This window comes from Lepus europaeus, chromosome 12 (assembly GCF_033115175.1).
Source record: "Lepus europaeus isolate LE1 chromosome 12, mLepTim1.pri, whole genome shotgun sequence".
NCBI lineage: Eukaryota > Metazoa > Chordata > Mammalia > Lagomorpha > Leporidae > Lepus > Lepus europaeus.
In genome coordinates, this window is record NC_084838.1 from 478,004 (window position 1) to 498,763 (window position 20,760).

General features: G+C 54.9%; 2 protein-coding genes across 2 annotated transcripts in view; one reads left to right on the forward strand and one right to left on the reverse strand.

Annotated features, from left to right (window-relative positions):
• Positions 1-58: 58 nt before the first annotated feature.
• MRPL41 (mitochondrial ribosomal protein L41) lies at positions 59-690 on the reverse strand. Its single transcript, XM_062207167.1, has 2 exons — positions 613-690; positions 59-531 (listed from the first exon to the last, which is right to left on the reverse strand). Exon 2 carries the CDS (start codon positions 522-524, stop codon positions 117-119), a length of 408 nt encoding a protein of 135 aa, XP_062063151.1. The 5' UTR covers positions 525-531; positions 613-690; the 3' UTR covers positions 59-116.
• A 102-nt stretch (positions 691-792) lies between these two features.
• The window catches only part of PNPLA7 (patatin like phospholipase domain containing 7), an 87,603-nt gene continuing 67,635 nt past the window's right edge, over positions 793-20,760 (forward strand). The window contains 8 exon segments of the mRNA XM_062207170.1: positions 793-1,419; positions 3,796-3,870; positions 3,963-4,050; positions 4,419-4,498; positions 5,823-5,914; positions 6,043-6,183; positions 6,677-6,836; positions 9,099-9,179. Of these exon segments, the coding sequence (XP_062063154.1) occupies positions 1,393-1,419; positions 3,796-3,870; positions 3,963-4,050; positions 4,419-4,498; positions 5,823-5,914; positions 6,043-6,183; positions 6,677-6,836; positions 9,099-9,179 (744 nt within the window). The 5' untranslated portion in view covers positions 793-1,392.

Here is a 20,760-nt window from a genome sequence, read left to right on the forward strand (position 1 = left end):
GCCTGGGCAGTGAGTGGAATCTGCCGCGTTACCTGATGCCACCCACACAGACACCCCGTGGGGACGCGAAGGGCTTTTAATGGACAAGGGGCGCGGGAAGGCCCCCGGGGCTGGAGTCAGCGGGGGAAGTTCTTGGGGTACAGCTGAAAGAGCTTGCCCTCCTGGGTGCGCTCGAAGCCGTACTTCTCCAGGTTCTCGGGGTCGAAAGCACCTTCTCGAAAGTCCTTCTCGATCGCAGGGGCCGCGGTGTCCAGGAACAGCGCCTTGGCCGTCAGGGGCTCGTCGGCGCCCGCGGGGGCGCGGTAGGACACGTAGGGCTTGAGCTTGAAGCCGGCCAGGTCCGGCACCACGAACTCCGGAGCCATCTCCTTCACCGGCACGAACCTCCCGCCCGAGGCGCGCACGCCGCTGCCCTTGGCGCCGCGGCCCTTGTTGAAGGTGCGCGGCCCGCGCTTGCTCGTCCACTGGCTCATGCGGTCCGCTCCGCGGACCAGGCCCCGGGTCACCGCGGTCAGGATGCCCATGCGTGCCCTGCGACGAGATGAGCTGTGAGACCCACGGTCACGGCCACCCGCCGAGCTCACGAGGCGCGGACCCCGCGCGCGCACCCACCTGGACGGAGACGCGGCCCGCCGCCCCCGCTCGGTCCGTGCAGCGCGACCCCGGCCACCGCCGCGCTCCGCTTCCGGCCGCCGGCACCACGCAGCAAGGGCGTCTTTGATTGGCTGCCGCCGCCCGCCAGCGGGCGTGGCCGCAAGGGCCTCAGCCAATGCGCGGAGAGGTCCGGAGCCGGGCGGCCGCGCGCGGGCCCTGAGTCACCGCCCCGCGCCCGAGGGCGCTGCTCCGGGCCGAGGAGCTCTGGGGCGGGGGCGGCGCTCTCGGCCGAGGTGCTGGGGGCAGGGTCGCCCTCAGACAGCCCTGAGGCGGGGCGCGCAGCCGCCCCCGCCTGCCCGGAGCACCTCCTGAGGGCCGGGGCCTCCCTCACCGCGCGCCCGGCTGCGGGGCTCCGCTCGCGGCGCAGACGGGGCCGTCGTGGTCCCCAAGTTCGTGGTTTGGGTCCCCCGAGTCCGACCGCGCTGGGTCCTGTGCCTCGTCAGCCCTAGGCCCCGCCCCGGCCCTGCCCCCTGGCCGTGACGGTCAGGGACAAACTGGCGAGCAGCTGCCCTAGGCCTGGCGGGGCGGCCCGGACCCTGCCTGGACCTGCTCGGCGTGGAGCCCAGTGACTCGGTTCCCCGTGGCCACGGCGGGGACAGGGCTCAGCCAGGCAGTTCTCTCCACAGAGACCAGAGTCTGCAGCAGACTTGACTTCCCGTGCAAACCTAATCTGGCCTGGAAGGGAGCCCCAGGGGAAGGGCTGACCGCACAGCCGCCCCAGGTGCCACCCTTGCAGCCATGGAGGAGGAAGAGGCCTGCCCGGAGGTGGGTACGGACTGCGGGAGTGGGGCCCTGTGGACAGCGGCCCGCTCACAGCTCTGCCGTGGTGGTTCCCGCTGCGGCTTGCAGCGCTTGTTTGGCGCAGTGTCGCTGTCTCAATCTGTAGCCACACCACGAAGCGTTTACTCACGAGCCGGGAATCAGACCTCTTAAGACAATCTTTGAAGCTAGAAAAACCTGGGGCTGCCAATATGGTGCAGAGGGGTTCAGCCACGGCCTGCAGCACCGCCATCGCATGTGGGCACGGGTTCGAGTCCCGGCTGCTCCACTTCCAGTCCAGCTCCCTGCTAATGCGCCTGGGAAAGCAGTAGAGATGGTCCAAGTGCCTGGACCCCTGCACCCACCTGGGAGACTCAGCTGAAGCTTCCAGCTCCTCTAGCCGTAGCTGTTGTGGCCATCTGGGGAGTGGACCAGCAGATGGAAGAACTCTTAATTCTGCCTTTCAAATAAAAAAATAGAAAAATGGCCGGCGCCGCGGCTCACTAGGCTAATCCTCCGCCTAGCGGCGCCGGCACACCGGGTTCTAGTCCCGGTCGGGGCACCGATCCTGTCCCGGTTGCCCCTCTTCCAGGCCAGCTCTCTGCTGTGGCCAGGGAGTGCAGTGGAGGATGGCCCAAGTGCTTGGGCCCTGCACCCCACGGGAGACCAGGAGAAGCACCTGGCTCCTGCCATCGGATCGGCGCGGTGCGCCGGCCGCAGCGCGCCTACCGCGGCGGCCGTTGGAGGGTGAACCAATGGCAAAAGGAAGACCTTTCTCTCTGTCTCTCTCTCTCACTGTCCACTCTGCCTGTCAAAAAAAAAAAGAAAAAAAAAAAAGAAAAGAAAAATAAGCTAGAAAAGGCTGACAGGAAGAGGCTAGGGCTGCCCATGTGATCGGCCTTTCCTTGGGAGACAGACCTCAGGGTCACTGCTCAGAGGGACAGCGGTTACTTAAGTGAAGGGCATGGTTGTGGTGCTCTCATGCCCCCACTTGGGACCTGGTTGGGAGCTGAGCCTGGAGGTGTTGTGGGAAGATGTTTCCCGGGTATTTTCCTCCAGGCTTTTGCCCCCGTGACAGGAGGCTGCCTAAGGGGAAGAGAGGAGAGTCTGTGAGGACGCAGAGCTGCCCCCTGGTTTAGTGGACCCCTTAATGGGGTAAGGGTGGAGTTTGGTGGGGGTCATGGCATCTCCACTGACGCCTGTTCATGGTGTCCTGTTGGTGCCAGAGGGGACTCGGGTGCGTCATGGGAAAGCGGCTGTGTTGGCTTAGATGGGAGGGAGAGGAGTTAGAGTACAGGGCTAGGGACAGAAACTGCAGGAAAAATCCAGCTCTTTTATTTCCTGATTGACACCTTGCCTAGACAGCAGTCTATGTCAGCGACAGTGCTGCCTTAAGATCAGGTCACCTTGCAACGGCGCGGCTGTCTCGGCTTGTGTGAGCACACGCAGCAGGGAGGCCGCCTGATGGCACATCTCTCAGGACAGATGGGCCTCTCTGTGGTTGTTAGACAGCTCAGGACTCAGGACCTTGGTCACTTCAGAGCTAGGTTCAAAGGGCTGAGTTTGCTGTTCCGGCGTGCTATCCTTCCTTGGACCCTTTCCTGAGTGTCCTTCAGATATCCGCAGGTCTTCTGGCGCAGATTGCTGTGGCTGAGTCCTGGCTCTCTGAAGGTCAGGTGCCGAGTTAGTGCCTGGTTTGTATAGAAACCCGAAAGGACAGAAAGGCTGTCTCCCCAACCCATCCAGCTCCTGGCTGCTTGCGAGAAAGGTGCGGATCTCAGGATGCAGGGCCAGTGGCTGCTTGCCTGGCTTCTTTCTTTGTCTTGTTTTCTCTTGGACCTGTTAGGGAACCAGCAGCAGCCTGTGCTGGTTTCCCACCTCACCATCCTGCCTTGCCCTCTCTTCCCCCCTCACATGCCCCCAGCATACAGTAGGATACTGGCACATGCAGCCCTCTCTACTGTTTCTTTTTTGCTTGGTGAACGGATATAGAATGTTCTCAATCCAGAGGTTCCATGGGACTTCCAGGCACGGCTCTCTGGGCCCATGGGCCCTGTGTGCAGGACCCTGAGTGGTGGCCACTGCCTCCCGTGTGACTAGGGCTTGCTCCCCTTCCACTTGTGTCTCGGGGAGCCGGAGCTCTCAGGACTCAGGTGTGTTGAGGATGTGTGGGGCATCTGTTGTCCACAGCATGAGCCCCAGGAACCTGAGGTAGACAAGTTGCCCTGAAAGCTTCTTGGCTGGTGGGCTTAGAGGACCTCAGCCCCCTGGTGAGATCGCCTCTCCCCAAAAATCTCCATAGCCATTGAATCCCCCTGACTCACAGCTCCGTTCTTGCTGCCCTGACTCCTTGTCCATGCAGATCATTTGATTCTCTTCCAGACTGGCTTCTGCCTGGCAAGTGCCCTGCGCTTCTGGGGGCTGCTGCTCATGGAGGAGCATTCACAGTCCACCATGGTAACACCTCCCAGGCCTCTCGGGTGGCATCTGGGCGGGCCTGTGGCCGAGGTGGCCTTGCTGACGGGTGCTTGGTGTCCCCTCTTGCTCAGCTGATGGGGATTGTGATTGGAGCCCTCCTGGCACTGGCCTTTGTTGGCAGCATCATCTTTCTTGTGTCTAGAAGAGTTGAGAGATCTCGTGAGTACCTTGGTTGGGACCCAGGTTCAGAGGGTGGAGAAGCTGTGACACTGGTGTTGGACTCCAGTGGCCTGTCCAGGCTCAGGAGGCCAAGACAGCTCAGAACCTTTTCTGCCCTCATTTCCTGAGCAAGACTCCAGGGAGAGGAGATGAGGCCCCCTCCTATGCAACAGGGCTGTCACCTAGACCCTTCCCATACTCTGACTCCATGGTAGCTGGGGTGGGACTGGCACCTGAGTTTCCAGGGCCTGGCTCAGTGCCACAGCTGTGTGGCACCAGGGACGCTCACAGCATGCACTTATGCAGCCTGCCCTGGCGGAGCCCTCCCCTCTCACAGTTTCCCAGCTGCCCCTTCTCTCCCCTTACAGGACAGACGCAGCCCACTCCTCAGTACAGATTCCGGAAAAGAGACAAAGTAATGTTCTATGGCCGGAAGATCATGAGAAAGGTAAGTGTAGTGCAGACTCCCCAGTCTGATCACCTTGGTCAGGTGTTCTGGCCTCTCTGCAGCCCCTGCCAGACCCAGCACCTTTTGCCTGGAGGTACCTTTCCCCACTCAACTCAGCTGGCGGGGCAGCCCGGGAGGCTCTGGGGGGCGTGGAGTGAAGGACCCAAGTGTGGAAAGATGGTGGTCCCTGGCACTCTGAAGTGCACACTTGCTGTAAAGGAAAACAGGACACGATGTCACTTCCCTGGGGACAGGTGGGTGCAAAGTCTTGGTCCTAGTGCCCAGATGGGTGGTCTCTGCCAGGACTTGGGGGGCTTAGCTGAGGAAGGAGTCAGCCCCCTGAGACTAAGTATCCAAGTTCCCCAAAGACCTGCATGTTCACCCCCAAGGTAGATGCTGTGTTGACTCATTGTTCAATATCAGTAGAGGTTCTGGAACCTTCTAAACCACAGATTCCTGAGTCCTCACATGTTGGGGCCCAGGAATCCACATTTAGCAAGCCCTATCAGGGGATAGGCAGCCTGGCGTAGCTCTTTCTGGTCTTCAGCTGATGGCAGTTAATAGGCCCACCAGATCCAGCAGTTCCCAGGAGTCACTTGGAATGAGTCTAAACCTCCCCTGTAGAAACCCTGAAAAGCTCAAGGGGTGTGGGTCTTCAGTCCGCATCAGGACTGCGTGGCCAGCTGGCTGAGGTCGGGGCCATACACGAAGGACTTGGAGCAGGCTCTGGAGGTCAGGTGGGTGGCCCTTAACCAGCAGTCCCAAGAAAGCTGTCTAGTGGTCAGTGAGAGGGGCTGGGAGGCCAGGGACCCCAGGACCTAAAGGAAGAGTCACAGTGGTGGAAACACCGGCAAGGGCCGCTGGGCCCGGTGTGATGGGCTCAGGCAGAGGCCATGAAGCAGTGGTGCCTGAGTGAGGCTGCAGACAGAAAGGGCGGCACGCTTGAGCCCCTCGGTCGCGACCGCTGCTGTGCTGGGCGGAGGATGGGTGCTGTCAGAGAACGTTCTGCACCCGGGGCAGATGGGGCAGTGGCTGCTGGCTAGAAGGTGGACTGAACAGTGGTGGGTTTTTAAAGGGTTGTGGGAAGGGACTATGGTGATCCAAATGGAAGAGGAGGGGTGGGGGCAGCAGGCAGGAAGCTCTTTGGGCACAGTGAGAACAGTCCTGGGGCTGTGAGCTACGCACTTGTCAATGACAGTGTCCCCTTTGAGAGTGGCCCTTAAGGTGGGGGGGATGGCACGCCTGCACCCTGGCAGCTGACATCAGTGCAGGCTGCCCACTCACGCCTTGCCAGATGGTCACTTATTGTCTCATTGGTCTGCAGGTGACCACGCTGCCCCACACACTGGTCGGGAGCGCTGCTGCACCCCGGCAGCGGACCCGGAAGAGGACCAAGGTGCTGTCTTTGGCCAAGAGGTACTGGAGCGTCCCTCAGATCACACAACCCCAGTGGTCCCCCTGGTGGGGACAGAGAGCCCACAGGGTCCTCCCCACAGCCACGGGCATGTCACTGTTCCCAGGGTGAGCAAATCTTGGCCCCACAGGATTCTGCGTTTCAGGAAGGAGTATCCCACCCTGCAGCCCAGGGAGCCGCCACCATGCCTGCTGGAGGCTGGCCTCGGCGAGTCTGACGTGCAGAGCTGCCAGCTGCCCTCAGAAGTCCTGTACATGCTGAAGAGTGTTCGGTGAGAGAGTGAGGGTGGGCGGCCTACCGTGCCCACCCCCCACAGTGTCACTCGCAACGTCTTCAGCTTGGCTCTCCTGTGGTGGCTGGCAAAGCCGTGTGACCGCGGCCCCGTGGCCCGTGGGCGGGTCACGTGTCATCACAGTCACAGTGCAGCTTTGGGCAGCGGAGCCTCGGGAGGCGCTTGCCTCCCTGCCAGTGCTTTCTTGTTCTGTTGAACTGTGTATCAGTGTTTCCTCCCTCAGTGACGAGTGCAGATCAAGTGAGCCGTGTCTGGGTGTGGCTGCTGTCTGGGTCCCTCCCCTCCCTGTCTTGCCATCAGGCCCTGCAGGGTACCCCTTCCTCTTGTTCACCTGGCTCACCCCAGGAAGCCCCGGGATCCAGTTCACAGTCAAAGCTTGAGGAGTCCTTTGAGCTGATGGGGATCTCAGAAGTTTAAAATCCTGGCTGAGGTTGCCTGTGGTTTCTGCCTTCCCCTGCTCTGGTTCCTGCAGGGTCCTGGGCCACTTTGAGAAGCCGCTGTTCCTGGAGCTTTGCAAGCACATGGTCTTCGTGCAGCTGCAGGAGGGGGAGCCCGTGTTCCAGCCGGGCGAACCTGACACCAGCATCTACGTGGTCCAGGATGGCCGGCTGGAGGTCTGCGTCCAGGACGTGGTGAGTCGGGGGCGACCGTGCTGTCACGTAGCTATCTGTCATCTTACGTCTCTGGAGTTTCCCACTGAAAGGTGAGGGCAACATTCAGGGGAGAGGTACACCTTCCTTCCACCGTTCAAACATGTTACTTAGGTGCAGTGCCTCCTGCTCTTGTGCACTTGGGCACTCACTGTGTAACACATACAGTGGTGTTTTATGTGGTTTTCTCTCTACATTTCACTTGCAAACACGTTTTTCTGAGAACTCAGAATACTCCCTTTAATTTTGATGTTAGTCGTTATGCTAATTTATTACCATCCGTGAACCCTTGCCCTACTTTCAGGCACAGTTGTAACTCACCCAGGAGCTAAATTCTTCTTTCCTGCCAATGAAATCGCATACTTGGAGTTGCCATTGCCAAGGGTGTTGTGGGGTCCCCACTGCAGGTCCTTTCAACGTTGAGTTGCTTTCCGGCAGTGGTATTGGTTCCTGGGGGCCGTGACCTGGGCCTCCCACTGCTTGCTGTGGGTTAAGGCAAACCCTCAGTGAATCCCATGAGAACTCACGTCTTTGCCATGGTCCCAGGACTGGGTGAAACTCCCGATGGCTCCTGCACTGTCCTGGGGTTTCCACACCAAAGGAGTTGTCTGGGCAGATTTTTAAAGAAGTCTGATGGCAGAAAGATGTGGGGCGGGGCAGGAAGGCGAGAGCAAGCACCGGCGTTCACATCTGCTCATTCACCCCCCAAATGCCTGCAATGGCCAGGGTTGGACCAGGCCGAAGCCAGGAGCTGGGAACTCCATCCAGGTCTCCCAGGTGGATGGCAGGGATTCAGCTACTTGAACCATCACTTGGCTGCCTGTGAGCATCTGTAATAGCGGGAACTGAGAATTGGCAATGAATCTGGGTCTCCAGTATAGGATGGGGCGCCCCCAGCCTTCCAGGCTCCTCAGCTGCTAGGCCAAATGACCACCCTTGGGCAGAAGTTTTGATTCCGAGGTATAGCTTAGTCCGTGGCTAGAGCTGGTGAGATTGTGGAAGGAAAGGGCCTTCTTCCATCCGGTCTGGAGAGGTAGAGCCGCAGCCCTGAGGAACAGAGGTGTCAACTGGAAGACCAGAGGCTCCTGGTCCGACTCCTGGGGGGCCTCCTGCAAGGAACAGAGCTGGTGCCTCTCTGGCCTTTGGACCAGAAGGGAAGAGACCAGTGCAGGATTTGGATGACTTCAAAAAGGACTTCTGGAAGCCAGCACTGTGGCATAGCAGGATAAGCCACTGCCTGCAGTACCGGCATCCCATGTGGGTGCCAGTCAAGTCCTGGCTGCTCCTGCTCCTGCTCTCAGCCCTCTGCTATGGCCTGGGAAATCAGTAGAAGATGGCCCAAGTGCTTGGGCCCCTGCATCTGTGTGGGAGACTCAGAGGAAGCTCCTGGCTCCTGGCTTCAGATCAGCCCAGTTGTAGCTGTTGTGGCCATTTGGGGAGTGAACCAGCCAATGCAAGACCTCTCTCTCTCTCTCTCTCTCTCTCTCTCTTTCTCTTTCTCTGCCTCTGTCTCTCTGTAACTCTGCCTTTCAAATAAAAACAAATCTTTTATTTTTTTGAAAAGGACTTCTGGGGTCAAGCTGACATGTTCTTGTATTAAATCACAAAACTGCATGGTTTTCTCCCTTTTCTTTAGCCTGGGGTGAAATCATGCTGAGATGCTGTCAGAGGCAAGCGTTGTAGTGCAGCAGGTTAATCAGCCACTTGCAATGTCAGTACCCTTGCTGGAGCACCAGTTCAAGTCCCGGCTGCTCCACTTCTGATCCAGCTCCCTGCTAATGTGCCTGGGAAAGCAGCAGAGGACGGCTCAAGTGCTTGGGCCCCTGCACCCACGTGGGAGACTGGATGGCGTTCCAGGCTCCTGGCTTTGGCCTGGCCCAGACCTGGCTGTTAAGGCCACTTGAGAAGTGAACCAGCAGATGGTCGGTCTCTCCCCACCTCATTCCCAACGTTATGCTTTTTAAACAAACACAAATAAATCTCAGTTTATTGTAAATCTCTCTACACTGGGAATGTTGGGAACTAGTTGGTTTGTCTCCCAGAGCCCTGCGGTTGGAGACACCTGGACCCACCCTGGGAAGTCAGGGCACTGAGAGCCCGAGGCTCCGCTGGACAGGCGTTGTTCATCCTCGTTTTCTTTCGAGCTTATCAGCAGGCTTGTCCGTCTGAACCTCCCTACCAGTCCTGTGGACAACCCCGCCCCCAGAGTCTGGACTAATGACTCACTGTGCTTTCTGAGTGCAGGACGGCACCGAGGTGGTGGTCAAAGACGTTCTGGCTGGAGACAGCGTGCACAGCCTCCTGAGCATCCTGGGCGGCGTCACCGTGAGTACCACCCCAGACAGGCGCTGTCGCCAGCAGGGCTCCTGTTGCTCAGGGCCTGCTCTGCACAGTGACGCAGTGACAGGAGGAGGACCTTTATGGAAACCAGGGTAGTTAGGGGGGTATCGTGGGAACAGCTTTGACTGTGTGTTTAAGAGCAGCTGGGAATTTGGTTAAGAGTTTTGACTGTCTGTTAACTGATTGTTCTTCAGACTGAATGTGGTACAACATTCAAGAAGCACAAAAGGTCGTAGAGAAAAATGTTCCTTCTGGTCTGGGCCCTGGGACCCCTCCTATTCCAGTTTCACACCACAGTCTTTTGCTGTTCATGGTGGCAGTGAGCAGTAACTGGACTCCTGTGCATACTGTTTCACACTGGTCAACCAGTCTGTGGGACACATCCTTAGGAGAAACCACTGGGCCCTGGGGATGCACATTTGCAATTTGGAGGCGATTGCCCATCCCCCTGGTGGTCAGCACATTAAGGAAATAACATCTCATGTTCTCTCATGATTTTTAAGTTTCTTAAAAAATTAATTATTTGAGAGGCAGAGAGAGAGGGCGAACGAGAGCGCGAGAGGTCCCCCATCTGATGAAGCCAGGCACTGGGAACTCAATCTTTGAGTCTCCATGAAGTTGGCAGGAAATGGCAAGAAATGGCAAGGGCTTCAGCCACCGCAACAGGAAGCTGGAGTCTGCAGCAGAGCCGGGACACAACCAGGCCCTGTGCTGTGGGATGCAGACCAGCAGATCACTAGGATAAATGATCACCTCCAGATTTTTTTATTTTTTTATTTTTTTTAATTTTTGACAGGCAGAGTGGACAGTGAGAGAGAGACAGAGAGAAAGGTCTTCCTTTTGCCGTTGGTTCACCCTCCAATGGCCGCCGCGGTAGCGCGCTGCGGCCGGCGCACCGCGCTGTTCCGATGGCAGGAGCCAGGTGCTTCTCCTGGTCTCCCATGGGGTGCAGGGCCCAAGAACTTGGGTCATCCTCCACTGCACTCCCTGGCCACAGCAGAGAGCTGGCCTGGAAGCGGGGCAACCGGGACAGGATCGGTGCCCCAACCGGGACTAGAACCCGGTGTGCCGGCGCCGCAAGGCGGAGGATTAGCCTGTTGAGCTACGGCGCCGGCCAAGATTTTTAACTTTAACCACAGAACATTTCAGACATTGCAGAAGTAGGCAGAGCAATAAAATCAACCTGTGTGCCCCTCACCAGCCACTATGAATCCTGCTCAGCTTAGTCTCTCTCTCTCTCTCTCTTTTAAATTATTTATTTGAATGGCACAGTTGCAGAGAGAGAGAGAGAGGGAGATTTTCCATCCACTGGTTCACTCCCCAAATGGCCAAATGGGTAAGGCCGAAGCCAGGAGCCTGGAACTCCCTCTGGGTCTCCTACATGGGTGGCAGGGACCCTAGCACTTGGGCCATCCTCCACTGCTTTCCCAGGCGCATTAGCAGGGACCTGGATTGGAAGTGGAGCAGCTGGGACTCAAACCAGCGCCCATATGGGATACTGGTGTTGCAGGCGGCAGCTTTACCTGCTACACCACTGTGCCACCCTCTCAGTTTGCTTATTAACTAGAATTTAGTGTTTAATTTTTTTCTTATAAGTAAAATGTGTATGCATGAAACAAATCTTAGTGCACATTAGCTGAATTTTAGGAAATGCACGCAGGGCAGTACTGTGGCGCAGCTGGTAAAACTGCTGCCTGCAGCACCGGCATCCGATATGGGCCCTGGTTTGAGTCCCACTGCCCCACTTCCGATCCAGCTCTCTGTTGATGGCCTGGGAGAGCAGTGGAGGATGGCCCAAGTGCTTGGGCCCCTGTACCCCATGTGGGAGACCCGGAGGGAGCTCCTGGCTTCAGATCAGCCCAGCTCCGGCCATTGTGGCCTTTTGGGGAGTGAACCAGAGGATGGAAAACCTCTGTGTCTCTGTCTCTCCCTCTCATTTTCTCTCTCTACCTCTGCCTTTCAAGTAAATAATTTTTTTAAAATGCATGTACCTGTGTAACTTCAAAAGAGGTTTTTATTTTAGTCTTACTCTCCATTGCATTTATTTGCACCTGGGCATCGACGTGCCTTTGGCCTCAGCTGTCTAGTCTGGGTTAGGATGGATCTCTGGAGCCATTACTCAGAGGTTTGGCTGGGATTCGTTCAGACAGAGTACGTGAAAGCTTGGGAGGGAGCCCGAGTGGTGTCCTCCAACCCAGCCTCTAGTTCTCACGAGTGTCGTCAGGGAGACCGCAGACTCCAGACAGAGATGCTGGGTGTTGAGTGTGCTTACCTGCTCCTTGTTGGACAGACACAGATGTGCTCTGAGGTGTTTTACGGCCTAGGGCGGAAGCATAGGTACCCCCACCAAGTCTTGCAGAACCCGATGTGTCCCCATAAAACGCTTGGCCTGGGCTGGGGAGGCTGCCCACCGAGGAGGAGGAAGACAGTGCCTCCTCTGCAAGGCTGCCTTTGGAAGGCCAGGACTTAGCTCTGAGTGCCGCCAACATGGGCCCAGGCCTGAGTCTCTGGGCGGCTGTGGCTGGCCTCTTGGGATTTCTTGGCTACCTAAGGGGCTTTGTGGGCCTGAACAGGCGCAGGAAGAGCCATGGAGGGCATCTGCACCCTTCCCACCTGGTTGGTTTTTCTTTTTCTCTTTTTAAGATTTATGTATTTATTTGAAAGGCGGCGGGGGGGGGGGGTAGAGGTATTGTATCTGGTAGCTCACTCCCCACATGGCTACGGCGGCTGGGTCTAGGCCAGTTGAAGCCAAGAGCCAGGAGCTACTTCCGGGTCTCTCACTTGGGTGCAGTAACCCAAGCACTTGGGCCGTCCTCCACGGCTTTCCCAGGCCACAGCAGGGAGCTGGATGGGAAGTGGAGCGGCTGGGACTTGAATCGGTGCCCACATGGGATGCTGACACTGCTGGCAGAGGCCCAACCCTCTATACCACGGAGCTGGCCCCTGGTTTGTTTTTCTTTAAACAAAAAGTTGCTTCAGTGTGAACTGGTGGGGAGGCCTTTTGGATCCCAGCCATGTTGTGATGCGTGTGGCCAGGAAGGGGGGCTGCCCAGCCTCCCAGTCAGCCACAGTGCACCTCCCCTTCTCGGTGCCAGCTCAGCCCCTCTACTGCCACGAGTACTGTGGGAGTAGAACATGGGGGAGTGATATTTGAGAGAAAATAACTCTGTATTATGATTAAGCAGGCATTGGGATGACATTGTTTTTGCCTCACCAGATAATTATGTTTGTAATTCAAAAAATTTAAATCCTAAAAAATAACAGACAAATTCGAAGAACATCTGGCCACTTTATAACTAGCACGAGCCTGTCACGCCCCACACCCCCTCCCGGAGGCGCCACTTCCCACTGTGGACTCCCCTGAGGGCCTGTCTCCCTCAGTGGCAGGGTGCCTCTCCACCCCTCCCTGGCCCCATGTCTGCCTCATGGTTCTGTTACTGACTGTGAGTGTTCACCGTGGCCGTGTGCTGTGCTGGGGCTGATCTCCCTTCTTGCCAGCTTTTTGTTTTCTCTGGAGTCTACCCTCAATCTTGGCTGTTTAGTCTTTTTTTCTGTGCGCATGACAAGCTCGCACCCTAACACAAGTGCCTCACCTGGAGTTCTTCCCCATCCCATCCCCACTTTTTTTTTTAAAGGTTTATTTATTTATTAGAAAGGCAGAAAGAGAGAGAAGGAGAAAGGAAGAAGGAGAGAGATCTTTCGTCCTCTGGGTCACTCCCCAGATGCCTGCAGCACTGGGGCTGGGCAAGGCTGAAGCCAGAAGTCTAGAACTCCATCCAGGTTTCCCTTGTGGTGGCGGAGTACCTGAGCCACGACCTGCTGGCGGGGAAGCCGACTAGCTAGGAACAGCCAGGACTTGGGCCAGCGCTCTGACAGAGGATGCTGGCATCACAGGTGGCGTCTTAACCCACCACACCACCACTCTGGCCCCTTCCCCACCTTTTGCCCCATCTGGCTGTCCCTGGCCTGCTGCCCAGCTGTCTTCCCTCCCTCTCCTGCCTGTGCCTAGCAGATTTCCCTTTTTCTTGTGCTGGGAAAGAGCTCTAGAACTTCCTGGAAAAAGGTTTCAAGGGGTATATTTTTTAAAAAACCTTGCCAATCGCTGGCGCCGCGGCTCAATAGGTTAATCCTCCACCTTGCGGCGCCGGCACACCGGGTTCTAGTCCCGGTTGGGTCACCGATCCTGTCCCGGTTGCTCCTCTTCCAGGCCAGCTCTCTGCTGTGGCCAGGGAGTGCAGTGGAGGATGGCCCAAGTCCTTGGGTCCTGCACCCCATGGGAGACCAGGAGAAGCACCTGGCTCCTGCCATTGGATCAGCGTGGTGCGCCGGCCGCAGCGCGCCAACCGCGGCGGCCATTGGGGGGTGAACCAACGGCAAAAAGGAAGACCTTTCTCTCTGTCTCTCTCTCTCACTGTCCACTCTGCCTGTCAAAAACAAACAAACAAACAAAAAGAAACAAAACAACAACAACAACAACAAAAAACTTGCCAATCTACAATTGTTTCTATTTTGTGCTATCTTAATCTTCTTGCTGTACTTTCTAGTACTTTAGTTTCTCGCGCTCTCACGCGCTCTCTCTCTCTCTCTCTTTTTTTAAAATTTATTTATTTATTTGAAAGAGTTACGGAGAGGCAGAGGCAAAGAGAGGAGAGAGAGGTCTTCCATCCGTTGATTCACTCCACAAATGGCCACAACAGCAGGAACTGAGCCGATCCAAAGCCAGAAGCCAGGAGCTTCATTCAGGTCTCCTACACGGGTGCAGGGGCCCAAGCACTTGGGCCATCTTCTGCTTTCCCAGGCCACAGCAGAGAACTGGATCGGAAGAGGAGCAGCTGGGACTCGAACTGGCACCCATATGGGATGCCGGCACTGCAGGCGGTGGCTTTACTCATTAGGCCATTGCACTGCCCCATCTTTATTTATTTTTTTAAAGGTCTGTATCTTGAGCTCCAAGTCCTGAATTTCTTTTTTCTTTTTTAAATATTTATTTATTTGAGAGGCAGAGTTACAGAAAGAGAATGAGAGACAGAGACCTTCCATCCTCTGGTTTACTCCTCAAATGGCCACAATGACCAGGACTGGGCCAGGATCCCAGAGCTTCATCTGGGTCTCCCTCATGGGTCCAGGGGCACAAGGACTTGGGCCGCCTTCCACTGCTTGTCCAGGCCATCAGCAGGGAGCCAGATTGGAAGTGGAGAAGCTGGGAATCGAACCAGCCCATATGCGATGCCGGTGCTGCAGGCCACAGTTTTAACCCACTGAGCCACAGCACCAGTCAGCCATCATGGTTTTTATTTCAAGAGCTTTCTGCGGCGGCTGCTCTCTGGGCATCTCTGTAAGCCAGCTTCTTGGTGTGAGGGCTCCCGGCTCCCAGGGTGAAGTCCCAAAAGGGGGTCTCTTGCTTCGTGTGTTGTCTGTGGCTCTTCTCAGTGTATTTCTGTCTCTGTCTTCAGATGAGGGTTTTCTGTCTACCACAGTCCACTTAGGTGAGAATGAAGTCCTCAGTGGGCACAGCCACACAAGCCAGTGTAGACCTGTCTGACAGCAGGGGGTCCAGCCAGGGAGCAGGTGCAGGCAGGCTGTGCTCACGCAGGGTCAGAGGCAGGCGGCCCTGCTGAGGATGATGGAACAGTGACCAGGTCTCCTGTAAAAGGCCAAATGGCAACTGTTTCACTTTATGGGCTGCATGGTCTCTGCCATCGTTAGTGCGGAGGAGCCACAGGTGGTATGTTTGGAGTGGGTGTGATTGTGTTCCATTAAAACTTTGTTTAAAAAACCTGTGGTGGGGGTGCTCAGCCTTTGGGCTGATTTGCCAGCTGTGAGCAGCTGCCTGCTCAGGGTCAGGTTGGCTGCTGAGCCAGGGAGGCTGGAAGTGTTCTCTGCTTTGCCTTGGAAGTAGTTGTGTGGGTTGGTTATGAAAAAAAATCTCAAGACATTTAGACCATGGGTGTCAGCCTGACGTGTGGTCAAGGCTTCATCTGGGGCTCCCTACAAGAGGATCCCACAGAAACCAGCTCCTTCCTTTGGGGGTCAGGGTCTGCGCTAGGTTGGGAGAGAATTCTGAAGGTGTCTTGCCCCCAGTGGACCATGCCCTCTGCCCTTAGCCACACTGTGGCAGCCCTCAGCCCTGTCTGCCTCACCACTCCCAGGAGGACACGGGGTACCTGCAGAAAGGCCCCTGCTGTCCTGGGAAGGAGACCCAGGGTGGGCTCCTCTTGGCCTCGCGATATGTGAGCCCCGCGCGGTGCTGGCTCCACTTTGGCTCCTCCTGCGGGCTTGGCCATGAGGACCCATTTTCTAAGGCCTGCGTGTCAGCTTCGTTAATGGGCTCCACAGGCCACAGCTGTCGCTTGATTTCAGCAGCTTCTAAGTGGTGTTGCCATTCGCAGACCACTGTTGTCCTTATCCTTGGAGGTTTGTGTCTTTAAGAGAGCAGTGACAAGTGTGTGTGGGTTAAATGAGAGAGCGAAGACAGCTGTTTCCCTTCAATCTGCCCTTCTTACTCGCAAGTAGGCTTTATTTTTAAAATCTCCACAGTGCTATGAAATATTTAAGGTATACACAAAAGCATGCTAGCTACATGCAGCACATTAGCTACAGCCTGCGTTTTGTAGCTGTGACCATGGCTGACCAAGCACAGCTTAGCTCTAGACTCTTGGCACCACTTCCTGTGCGAGCTCTGGTTCCACCCCTCCTCCCTCAGATGGCTACTTCTGAATTTTTGGTACAATATGTGGTATAATTTTGGTTGACTCCAGGTCTCATAAAGACATCATACTAGAGAGAATTCTTCTTCTCCTTTCTTAGTTTTTGCGAGATTCCTAGTGTGAAAGCCCTCTGTGTGGACAGGTATTGTTCAGGTACCACCCATGACTGCTCAGGATCTGCAAGTGTGCGCTCCTGGGGTCTCCTGCCCACCAGGGCAGTTAGGCGCACCTGGGCCTCACACCCGGCACACGGCTCTTCCTGTGCTTTTCACAGTTCCCTGCTCTTGGTGCGGTTGAGGGCATTATTTTTATGGCTAAATAAAAAGCAGACTTGGAAATAAAATGCATTTTTAGCATTACCTGCTTAGTTCTTTGTCCTTTTCCCTGCCCCCAGCCACGTGTGTGAGGTGAGAAGTTGCATCTGATTGGGCTGTGCGGATGCCTCTCCCAGTTTCCCCTGGGTTCCCCTTTGCCCATCCCAGCTGCCAAACTCATTGACAATGGGGAGATGCACTGGCCACTTGGGTCCTGTAGCTGAGGCCTGGGAAGCAGAGTGAGGCCGCATCTGAGTTGGGGTCCAGCCAGTGGGTACCTGAGAAGAGGGCTGTCTACGCAGAGGCCACGTGATCCCTGGGTAAGGGGACACCCCCCTCCCCTGGCCTCATGAAGCACAGCACAGTGAGCCTGGAGCCGGCTAGGATTTCAGTCCAGGAGGGAAGGTTATAAACAACTTCATGCCGTGGAATCAAGTTTAGATGAAGTCAGCAAGTTCCTTGCAAGACACAAACATCCAAACCTGCTCGTAGAAGACGCAGGTTATCCAAACAGCCCTGTGTCTATTGAAGGAATCAAGTCTGTAGCTGAAAAACCTTCAGACTAGAAAAGCTTCAGGTCTAACTGGCCTCACGAGACTCTGCCCGACATGTACAGTGCTTAAGGAAGAAATGATGCTGACTTTACACAGCTCTTCCAGAAAAGTAGAGGGGGAGAACGCTGCTCAGTTCTGTTTTTGAAGCCAGTGTTATCCCAATACCAGATCAGAGAAAGACATAGGAAAAGAGAATTGCAGACCAGTCTCTCATGAGCAGAGATATAAAAATCTTCTAACAAAATATTAAACATGTGTAGCCAGCACTGATAGAGATACATAATATATTGTGATCAAGTGGAGTTTATTCCAGGACTATGAAGCTGTTTTCATAGTTGAAAATCAGTGGGTTTGGGGCCGGCGCTGTGGCGCAGTGGGTTAACGCCCCGGCCTGAAGTGCCGGCATCCCATATGGGCGCCGGTTCTAGTTCCGGCTGCTCCTCTTCTGATCCAGCTCTCTGCTATGACCTGGGAAAGCAGTGGAAGATGGCCCAAGTCCTTGGGCCCCTGCACCCGTGTGGGAGACCCAGAGGAAGCTCCTGGCTCCTGGTTTCAGATCGATGCAGCTCCGGCCGTTGAGGCCATTTGGGGAGTGAACCAGCGGATGGAAGACCTCTCTCCTCTCTCTCTCTGCCTCTCCTCTCTCTGTGTAACTCTGACTTTAAAATAAATAAATAAATAAATCTTTAAAAAAAGAAGAAGAAGAAAAACCATATGTCTGATTTTCTCAATAAATGCAGAAAAGTCATTTATTTTTATTTTTTTGACAGGCAGAGTGGACAGTGAGAGAGAGACAGAGGGAAAGGTCTTCCTTTTGCCATTGGTTCACCCCCCCAATGGCCGCTGCGGTAGGCGCGCTGCGGCCGGCCGGCGCACCGTGCTGATCCGATGACAGGAGCCAGGTGCTTCTCCTGGTCTCCCATGGGGTGCAGGGCCCAAGCACTTGGGCCATCCTCCACTGCACTCCCTGGCCACAGCAGAGAGCTGGCCTGGAAGAGGGACAACCGGGACAGGTTCGGTGCCCCGACCGGGACTAGAACCCGGTGTGCCAGCGCCGCAAGGTGGAGGATTAGCCTAGTGAGCTGCGGCGCCGGCCAAAAAATCATTTGACCAAATTTGGTATCCACTCATGGTAAAACTCTTGGCAAAGAGAGAATTTCCTAACTGAAGAGGAGAAGAAGAAAGCTACCTAAACCCAGAAAAGAACATCTTTCTAAAAACGTGCTGCTCCCTGAAGAGGTGAGTGAACCAGATTGGCTGTCACCTCTCCCGGTCAGCCTTGAGGTCCTCCTCAGGGCAGTGAGGGGAGAGGCTATCTCCTCTCACAAACACATGAATATCCAGGGAGAAAATTCTATGGAATCTACAAGAAAGCCAGTAAAAGTAACGAGTGAGTTTATCAATATGCAGAAGCCAGTGGTCAGGGTAGGAGTGTGGCTCTGTGGTTAAGACCCCTCTTGGAGATGCAGTGTTTCGAACACCAGGTTAGGACACCCACATCCCTTATGGGAGTGCTGATTTGCGTCCCGGCTTCCAATCTAGCTGTCTGTCTGCTAATGCATCCTGGGAGGTGGGAGGTGATGGCTCAAATACTTGAGTTCCTGACATCCACGTGGGAGTCCTGGATGGAGTTCCTGGCTCCTGGCTTTGGCCTGGCCCAGCCCTGGCTGTTATGGCCGTTTGGGGAGTGAAAGAGCAGAGAAGAGATCTCTCCCTGTCTCTATGCCTTTAAAATATAAATACATAAATAATTTTTTTTTTAAATTTAAAGCTCTTGTATTTCTGTGTATTAGCAATGAGTAATTTGAAATTTAAAAAAATAATAGCATCAAAAACCATGAAATACTTAAGGAAAGTTTATTTGACAAAATATGCCCAGCATCTGTATGCTGAAAATTAGTATTACTTCTGAAGGAAGTTAAAGAAGGCCTAAATTAAGTGGCGAAGTCACGGCTTACCTGATTTGGAAGACCATACATTTTTAGGAAGGCCAGTTTCCCCAGGTCAGTCAACATAACTCCAGCCAAAGTCCAAGCAGGCTATTTTGTAAAAAAGACAAACTGATTATAAAATTATATGGAGAGGAAAGGAAACTATAATAACCGAAGTAATTAGGAAATGAAGTTGAAGGATCCATGCCATCTTATTTCAAGATTTCTCGTGAAGCCACAATCACCAAGATAGTGGTGTGTCCGGGGAACATGACGGACGTGCAGGCCCACAGGACAGAGGGAGGAAGCCAGACCTGCAGAGGGACAGGGGCAGAGTGCTGGGGTGGCAGGCTCCTCAGTTCAGTGTTGCACAAGTGGACACCTCTGTGTAACTCAATAGCTCTGAGACCGAAATGTAAAACCTGCAAGTCTACAACTTGCACAAGAACATTCTGCATACGTCATCTTGTACAATGCAAAGATTTCCTAAATATGGCACAAAAATGCATAATCCATGAAAGAAAAAAATGGTAAATCACCGAGACTAAAAGCTTGTGCTCTGTGCAAGGCAGTTAAAAGAACATAAAGTGAAGACACGGACTGGAGGGTGACATGTGCAAGACCTGTGTCTAACACCGGGTGTGCCAAGAAGGCTCTCAGAACCTTGTGAGAAACAAAACTCGGCAAGAACCAGACAAACCACCTCTAGGACACCAGGGTTTAGAAAGTGTGGGTGGCAGACAGACAGTTGCATGGAAAGATGCCCTCAGGAAGTGGAGATGCCACTGCAGCTGCTGCAATGGCTGCAAGAGACACTATGACACCATTGGGACTGCGTCTTCTCAGGTTAGGGGCACAGTCCCCACAAAGTCTGCCCTCACTTCAGCTGAGAGCTAGGGCCTTCCCGGCCACCTCACTTGTGATCAACGGGCTCCAAGTTCAGGGGCTCCCATGGCCACCTCAGATCCAGTAATTCTCTGAGCAACTCAGACATCTGGGAAGCACAAGTGTACAATTAAGGATAAAAACCAGAACCAAACAGAAGAGGCCCCAGGTGAGTCTAGGAGTGTCTCTGGTGTGAGACTTCCTGGGCAGAGCTCAGGAACGTGTGTATGTATGACTGACAGCCCTGACAGGTGATTATTTCCCAGGGGTGAGAGGTTCAGCTGATGTCCCCTGGCTCTGAACACGGCCTGCCCTTCCTGGAAACTGTCTTGGGCCTTGCTGCCACAAGTCATGTTAGCATAAACTCAAATGTAGTCCGAGGGGCCCACAGTGAGTAGCAGAGATGCCTCTGTCACTCAGGAACTTATGGAGACACGGACCAGACAAATTTATTATGTACCAGGTGCTGGTGAGAGCTGTGGAGTGGTTGGTAGCTTTTGTGAAGTTAGGAGTACACCTGTGCTGTGGCCTCAGAGGCTCACTATAGGTATTTAGCAAGAGAAAGGAGAGCTGTACTCAGTAAGACTTTTCTGTGTGTGTTTATAGCAACTTTATAACTGCTCAAAACTGGAATCTACCCATGTGTCCTTCACTGGCAAATGTGTACGTAAACAGATGTCTCTGAACAGGCACGCACTCAGGAATGCAAAGCACCCAGCTCCGTGGGTGACTCTCAAGAGCATCTGATTCTGCTTGTGTGACGTTTTGACAAGGACAAAACCGTGGGCACAGAAGGCAGGTGAGTGCTGTGGGGAGCTGGCAGCAGAAGGAAGGAGACAGGAAGGGACACAAGGGCACATCTGCAGCGGCACTGTTCTGTTTCTGCGGTGGCAGCCAGACTCTAAGGTGTGCACCATAAAGGGCAGATGTCACTGCAGGTGAGTAATGGCTCAATTTACCAGAATAGCGTTCAGGGCTGGCGCTGTGGCACAGTCGTTAAGCCTCCGCCTGCAGCACCAGCATCTGGTTCGTGTCCCAGCTGCTCCTCTTTCAATCCAGCTCTCTGCTATGGCCTGGGAAAGCAATGGAAGACGGCCCAAGTGCCTGGGCCCCTGCACCTGTGTGGGAGACCTGGTGGAGGCTCCTGGCTTCGGATCGGCCCAGCTCTGGCTGTT